Raw genomic sequence first — 8,402 nt, forward strand, 5'->3', positions numbered from 1 at the left:
GAGGGAGCTCTTCTTAATATTTTGACACCAAAATCATGTCGATACACCTTACCGACTGCGAGTAAAGCCACCCACGCTTTAACTTGACAGACTGTAAGCTCTTCAATCTGGAGTCAGAGTATATGCCTCGATCAAACGTCTTGACATTTTTTTTCGATATCTTATGAGAGATTCTACACGAATATTGGCAAAAGTACAAATTTTGAAAACACAAAAAATATTAAAAGCGAAATTTGGGACTCTGAAGAAGCAATTTTCATCGAGCATGCAACGGAAAAATGGTCTGCTGAATCGAAATAAGATACTCTAAAATCTTTGAATATATCTGCAAAATGTCCTCTAGTTTCTGGAAAACTTCATGGAAAAGTTTCCTACTTTAGTCAAGATCATTTGGCCTTTGGATCGAGCATAATGGAGAATATTTTATTTGGAAGATTAATGAACAACAACCGTGACGATCAAGTTATCAAAGTTTGTCAACTGGAAAAAGATTTTTCTATTTTTCCTCATAAATATCAGACAAATATAGGGGAAAAGGGAATAAATCTGAGTGGAGGTCAACGTGCAAGAGTTCCTTTAGCACGAACAGTTTATGCTAATGTCGATATTTATCTTTTTGATGATCCGCTCTCCGCAGTAGACGCTGAAATTGGTAGATTGATTTTTGAACAGTGCATATGCAACTTTCTGAAAGGGAAAACGAGAATTTTTGTTACACATCACCTTCAGTATCTCAAAAATGTTGATTACATCTATTATTTAAATGGAGGTTCTGTAGAACACAAAGGCACCTTTCAAGATTTAAAAAATTCTGGGCTAAATGTAGTAAAATTGCTGCAAAGAAATGCTATCGATGAAAATGGTGTTGAGCATTCATATCAAAATTCCTCTTCTGAAAATATTATTTCAGGAAGTGTTACCTCTGAAATAAAGAAAACGCAAGCTGATGAAGTGAGAGCTGTCGGAAATGCATCAAACAAGGTACATTTGTCTTATTTCAAAGCTTTGGGAAACAGCTGGATCGTTTTTTTAGCAGTTTCTTTTGGGCTTGTAAAGCAGGTGGCAATAAGTAGCGGAGATTACTTAACTTCAAAATGAATAAATACTGATGAAACTCGTTTGCAAAATAATACTAATTTAGCAAGAAATCAGTGTTTTGATGCAACAGTAAACTATGATTGGTATTTTTTACGCCTGTGGTAGTTTATTATTTTCTGCTATAGTTGCAGTATACTTGCAAATATCAGAATATCATTTTTGCGCCTATGGTGTTTTTTTATAAAAATCCCGTCGGTGGATTTATGAATAGGTAACTATTCAAAAGAATATGAATAGTACATAAGAAAGTACTTCCATTAATATCTCAATTTTTTTAGATTTACTAAAGATATAGGAATAGTGGACACACTATTGCCAACTATCCTATAACAAGTTTTGCAGCAAATTTATTTGATGGTGGTGCTAATTCTTCCCTCTGTATTTATAAACTACTGGCTTTTATTACCCATCTTTGTGATTGTAATTGTATCCTTTTTCTTAATTAAAGTTAATCTAAGAACGAGCCAAAGCATCAAGCGTTTGAGTAGCATAAGTATATTGTCTAATGAATTATCCATTATTAATTAAGGTTCATGTAGTAACCATATCTCGATTTATTGGATAACACTTTTCATTCGTTTTTTAGCACGATCACCAATGATTAGACATTTTGATTACACCCTTCAAGGTCTCGAAACAATTCGAGCTTGCACTGCTCAAGATTTATTATCAAAAGAGTTCAATGACCACCAAGATCAAAACACTTCAGCTGTCTTTCTGAACACGAGTTCAAATCAAGGCTTTATGTTTTACTTGGACCTTGTATTCAAAATCTATACTACATCAGTTATTTACACTTTTCTGTCTCTTGGTAACCAACATTCATTTGGAGATGTTGGTTTAATTATCACGCAAAACACTATGATTCTGGTAGCTCTAAAAATAGGTACTCTCAATGGTGCTGACATGGAGAATTGTATGACTTCTACTGAACGTGTATTGGAATACATGGAAATAGAGTAGGAGAAGCTATAAAAGCATAATTCTGAAGATAAATCATTAGATAAGTGGCCTCAGAAAGGAAAAGTTGAGTTTAAATTTAAGATACAGTCCTGAAGGTTATCCAGTGCTAAAAAATTTGGAAAAAATTTTATCTGCAAGGAGAAATTTATATCGATGATATACCAACCAGTACTTTAAATTTGAAAAAATTGAGATCTAAGATTAGTATCATTTGTCAAGAACCACTTCTGTTTGCTGGAACTCTTCGGAAAAATGTTGATCCTTTTGAAAAATATTCAGACGATGATCTGTGGCATGCTCTAGAAGACGTTCAATTCAAAAACACAATGACAAAGGATATGGGTGCAGGTTTAGAAAGTCAAATTTCTGATTGAGGAATGAATCTGAGCAAGGGACAACGACAGATGTTGATGAGCAAACTAATCAAATCATTCAAGAAACGGTTAGAAAGAGATTTGACAAATGTACTACTTTTATCATCGCACATAGACTGATTACTGTTATTGATTGTGATAGGATCATGGTAATGAATGAAGGATCAATAATGGTATGTAATATTTATGGTGGACCATAATATATGTTTTGGAATGTCAACATTGATAAAGCTCCTTATTTTCAGGAGTTTGACAATCCATTTCTATTACTAAAAAATCAAAATGGATTCCGGTATAAGATAGTGCAACAAACTGGTACTGAAATGACTAGAATCCTTACACAGGGTGCTGAGAATGTAAGATTACTGAAGCTCTATTTATTATAATTGTTTTTTTTTAATATAATTATATCCCATTTTTTCAGTGCTACTACAACAGAAATATTAAAGTTAGTTAAAATAGTGCTGAAAGTTGATATTAAGAAGTTAAAGTTAATATTTGTTTTTTTTCCATTCAGGATAAAACAATGCGATTTATTAATATTATTCTCTATTACTGCTCTAAACGATATTTTATGTACTGAATTAAATTCTTATAAGTATCTTAGAACAGAATGAAAATATATCAAATTGCGTACTGCGTATTTTATAAATCTAAGCTGTATAGTGTAGGCCATATGTATCTCGATTATGTATATTTTGATCATTGCGATTTCATTTCTGACGTGCTTCTTGCATCAGATTTATACATTCAGTTCTTTGTGAACTAAGTAGTGAAAATCTTTAACAGTACTTTTTTTTAAACTATCAGTTTTGAAAGTACTTTTGATTCTTTTGAGCTGAAAAAGTGATGACTAACGCTGATATCTAACACTATTCATGAGTAATGAATGAAAAGACCCCAGATAGTGTTTTTGTGCAAGGAATGTTAAAATTAAATAAGGAAGCGGACCAACAAGCCCAACAAGGTACTATAATTTATTGTTAATAAATTTGGAAGTATATAATAATTCTTAAATTATTGAACTGTAACGGAACTGTATTTAAAGGCTTTTGAAGTAAACAACATAAAATGTTTAGACGGTGAAAATGAAGGAATTTGTAATTGCATGACTTCAAATTCCCAAAATATTAAACTTCGAAGGTTCAAATTGAACAATGATAGAAAAGTGTCTAAAAAATATTTTTTAGTGTTAGAATGAAGGCTTACAATTGATTTTTTTTAATATACAATAAGCAAGACTATAAAAGTTTTTTTAAAAACATTATAAAATCAACCATTTTTACCTAATTTCGATTTATAAATATTGTATTTTAGAATTTTTATTTTGACGTCAATGCCAGCCATTCTCTTGCATTCAAATTATTGATTTTGAAATTAGAGAATTTATATGTTTTTAAACAATCAGCTCAAAAGTTGTTAAATTTACTACTTTAAATTATAATTTCAAATCTTCTAAATCAAAGTTCTACAATATTCAAATTTTTAATTAGACACTTTCTAGTTTTAAATATTTTAAATTAAAAAAAAAACAGTATAAGTATAATGAGTGTGCTTAAAGTATTTCAATTTTGATTACTTGATTAAAAATCCTTAATTTTAAACGGCATATCTTTTGAAATTATTTAATTAATGTTTCAAATTAGGAACTGGAAAGGGGTGGCTAGGTTTGCCAAAATTCGATAGCGTGGCATAAATATATTAGGTGAGCCTAGGCACATGTGTGTGAACTTGAAACCCCCACTTTCAAAATCGCAAAGAAAATTTCAAAGTTCTGGCATCCTTTTTGATAGTTCTGTAGTTCTCAGTAATTTTTAAAAATTGTTCTACCGTTTAAGTGGGTCAAAAATTGATATTTAAAAAGGGGCAGCTAAGTTCTAGCTCCGCTCGCTTTTAAAAAACCGAAATTTTGTTTAGAGTTCTGAGTAGAATGAGCTTAGTTCTAAAGTGCTGGATAATTTTCAAAAATAGTTCCGGGAAAAATTGCAGAAGGTCTCATCAGAAATCTGTTCCCCTACGGAACAGCTCTATTAAAAATTCTTATCATACTTTTTGACCAAGACAAAATACAAAAAGCTACAGCAGTTCAAAGTGGCTGTACCTTTTTGGGTTTTGGTTTGATCGAAATGATTCATAAGAACAGATTTCTGATGAGATTCCCTGCAATTTTTCAACTTTTGACAAAAATGTTGTTAAAATTAATAAATATAAAAATTGTTATAATTTTTATGTTTTTTATTTATTTTTTTATTATTTTTGCGTAAAACGCTAGAACTCTTTTCGATTTAATGGAGTGAGAACAATTAAAATTCTGAAAAGTGGGTGGATGCCTATTTTTTTCAACCAAATTTTTGGGGTGAAATTTCCTGCAACTATTTTTTTAAATTATCGAGAACTTCAGAACTAAGCTCATTCTACTCAGAAATCTTTTTAAAAAATTCACTTCTTCAAAAGTGGGGGGGGGGCGTGAACTTAGCTCCCATTTCCAAATTCAATTTAAAATACTTTGATTTTAAAACGCTTCAGATTTCAACTCATCAATTTCACATACTTGAACTTGAAGTTTTTGAATTTTAAAAAGGTTATTTAATATATATATATATATATATGTTTTTTTTCCAAATTACAGAGTCTTTCTCGAAAATTAACTTCAAGATAGAAGATATAAACGATTGGGGAATGACTGTTATTTCCAGTGGTAAATACATAGGAAAAACTCTTAAAGAGATCTGCGAAACCGATGAAGATTATTGCTTAAAAGCCCTCAGTCTAAGAAATAATCCTGAATATCCCGAATATAGGCAATTCATTGACAACTTTATCATAAAAAAAGTTCATTCATCGGAAAAGAATATCAATGAGATGAAACTTAATCGAAATTCTATTCCCAAAATGCTAAAAGATATGCGTCCATATCATTATGTAAGACTGTACAATTGTTTTGGCGGAATTACCATAATTCATACAAAAGAAGTCCACAATCCACATTCGTATTCAGATTATATAATCAAAAATAAGCTCTCCGATTTGAATGGAGTTTTTTATCGTTATATCATTCAAAAACAGATATGTAATTTGCAAAATCGAGATGCAACTGATGAACAAGTAGAATATCTACTAATTCAACCAACTTTGAATTCCGAATCAGATTATAAAATATACGTAAATAAAGAGAATCAAGTATTAGATATTTTAAGTCAGATTTACAATATTTCAGTAACTCATCAGAATTACCATATAGCCAGAAGAGGTGAGGAAAAAGAACCTTATGCGGATTTTGAGTCAGAGTTTGTAAATCTTGAAAACATAAAAGATATCTTAAATTACATTTCTTCTATAAGTAATATAGAAACGGTGACTATAAATCCTTTTTTGTTTAATACCTATTTTTGGGCAAAACCTGATATCGTTAGTGAGGATTCTATCATAAAAGTGAAAACTTCGAACAAAAGCAGTATTGACAATAATATGTTTTTACCTCTAATTCTAGACGCTTTGCATTATTATATCAGCGAAAAGAAAGTTTATAAAAAGTTTATAATTTATAATCCGTTATTGGGATTAGAGCACAGCCTGGTATTAGACAATCTGAATTTGGAAAAGATGATGGGTTTCTTCGAGGAAGTTATTGTCTAAAATTCGATTCCCTAAAATTATTTGTAGTTTTGAAATTGGATTATGAACAAACTAATTTTAATTGAAACAGTTGCAGATAGTTCAAATCGTTCAATTTTAAGCGCTTCAAGTATTGAACAATTTTAAATTCATTACATTTTTAAATGATCAATTTCAGAATTTGCTTATTACAAATTGACAATTGAAAATATGTGGGTATTACAATTTTCAATTGTGTAATCATTTTTTATACTTTTATTTTGAAATGGCTTGAATATGTAGGTAAGGATTTGCTGTACTGCGAGATCAAAACTATTGTCGACAAAGAAATATTTTTATATGGTCTAATTAACTCCGTTAAAATTGTACTTTATTCAATCCATTATATTAAAAGTGCATGTGTATTGTGCATGGACCCAAAAAATATACTCATAATAACAAGAAAACTTTTTAACGTATCTCTCATTTTCATTCCATTTCAATTTTATTTTTATTAGTAATACAAAGTTTGAGTATTTCATTGTAGCTATTATTATCTAAAATAATAGAACCGTTGCGTTTTCAATAAAAAAATTCCTATTTCAAAAAGAATAACATAATGAAAAATTGTTAATATTGTTCAAATTTCAATTAAGCTTATTTAAATATTTATTAATTTTATTTTAAATCTTATGATTTTTATAAAAGTGTCAATTTTCGACGAAAAACGGTGACACAGAAATTGATCAAACTTATAAATTTTCATATTTTAAACAAAAATAATTAGATTTAAACCTATTGGTTTTTTGTTTAAAAATGCCAATTTCAGGTAAACGCGCACACCAACATAAATTAATGTTGTTGAAGAAATTGTAAATATTCTTTGAAATTCAAACATTTTTTATTGAAAATACGAACACTTTCCAACAAAAAACACTAGCATAATTCAACATTGTTAAAGATTCTTAATCCTGTTCAAATTATAACGATAAATGATCGCAACCAGTGGTCGAAATTACCGCAGTATAGTGGCGCAAAAATTAAATGCGGGAAATTTAAATTTAATCATATTTTGCTATAATCACTACTTTATTGGAGAGTTTACCACGCGCCAGATTTCGCCTGTTTGGGATCCGGGTTCTGCGAAAATTTAAATTTAATAAATAAAAAATAACTTGTCTTACGCAGATTAGTATTAAAAGTTTATAGTTCATTTAAAAATAAAATAAGAGAGTGAGTCATTCAGTTTAAAGAAAAAAAAGATATTAGAATTACTTGTCACTTTTTCTTGCATAGTTCCGAATTTTACAAACATGACCAAGGCCCTAGCCAGAAAAATTACTCGGGGGGGGGGGGGGGGGGGGGGATGCAACGGCAAAAAGGAGAGTATACGTATATTAGATACATATTTCAAGAATTTCGGGGGGTCAACTCTCCCCCCCCCCTGGATAAGGCCTTGGACATAACATTATTGTGTTGGGGCTATTCACAAGGGGGTTCTGACCCCCTTCCACCCCACTTTGTGATACTTTTTCCATTGGTCTTAAAATGAAGAATGATACTTCAATCGACTCCACCCCCTTAAACGTATAACGTATATTGTGAATGACCCACTAGTGAAAAAAAATGAAAATAATTTTTTTGATAAGATTCGCTATTCTTTCTATAACAAATAGTAAAATGTTCAACTAACGAAGATAAATTATGAACCAAAAATGCAATAGTTTAATTTTCGACCAAAATTATGAGTTTTCAAAGAAGTAGATTAAGTTTCTACTAGTAAGGCAAATTTTCAACAAAACACATAAATTCTCAACTCAATATTTTAAATACTAGCTACAAACGATACATTTTCTACTAGAAGAGAACGATTTTTCAATTAAATTGTTAAATTTTCAGCTAAAAAAATTAATTTCAAACCAAAAATGGAATTGTGAAATATTTAATGATCAACATTGAATTTCCAAGAATATATATACAATTTGCAACAAAAGAAGGGAATTTTCAACGAACAAAGTAAATACTTTCAGCCAAAAATGATATAGTTAAATTTTTCATTAAAAAAATTAATTTCCAACAACAAAAAAAAGAACATTTTTCAGTAGAAAAGATTAATTATCCGACATAAAGATTAATTTTTAACTAAATTAATTAATCTTCAACCAAAAATATTACTTTTTAACAAAGCAGTATAACTTTGAACAAAAAAGATGAATTTTCAACGAAAAATTGATTATTTGATATTTCAGCTCTGTAAAAAAATTAATTAATTCAATTTTAAGTTAAAAAAATAATTTAAGGCCAGAAAAAAGGAGTTTTTAACAAAATCCTTAAATTTTCAACCAAAAATAATACAGCCAAAAAAGATTAATT

At 29.6% G+C, this 8,402-nt stretch overlaps 1 protein-coding gene and 1 pseudogene across 1 annotated transcript; both read left to right on the forward strand.

Moving 5' to 3' along the window:
• LOC117182909 overlaps nucleotides 1–2,892 on the forward strand; it is a 10,524-nt pseudogene extending 7,632 nt beyond the window's left edge.
• Nucleotides 2,893–3,301: 409 nt separating this feature from the next.
• Nucleotides 3,302–6,071, forward strand: LOC117182910. Its single transcript, XM_033376024.1, has 3 exons — nucleotides 3,302–3,402; nucleotides 5,065–5,685; nucleotides 5,926–6,071. The coding sequence occupies exons 1-3, from the start codon at nucleotides 3,321–3,323 to the stop codon at nucleotides 6,069–6,071; spliced, it is 849 nt and encodes a 282-aa protein (XP_033231915.1). The 5' UTR covers nucleotides 3,302–3,320.
• The last annotated feature ends 2,331 nt before the right edge of the window (nucleotides 6,072–8,402 follow it).

Source organism: Belonocnema kinseyi, chromosome 2 (assembly GCF_010883055.1).
Source record: "Belonocnema kinseyi isolate 2016_QV_RU_SX_M_011 chromosome 2, B_treatae_v1, whole genome shotgun sequence".
Taxonomy (NCBI): domain Eukaryota; kingdom Metazoa; phylum Arthropoda; class Insecta; order Hymenoptera; family Cynipidae; genus Belonocnema; species Belonocnema kinseyi.

Excerpts from the sequence above, each read along its gene's own strand:
- LOC117182910 (XM_033376024.1), top strand. The coding sequence starts at position 3,321 with ATGAATGAAAAGACCCCAGATAGTGTTTTTGTGCAAGGAATGTTAAAA. Across the intron at positions 3,403-5,064 it reads GGACCAACAAGCCCAACAAG|AGTCTTTCTCGAAAATTAAC; the intron begins GTACTATAATTT and ends TCCAAATTACAG. Across the intron at positions 5,686-5,925 it reads TTACCATATAGCCAGAAGAG|ACGCTTTGCATTATTATATC; the intron begins GTGAGGAAAAAG and ends CTCTAATTCTAG.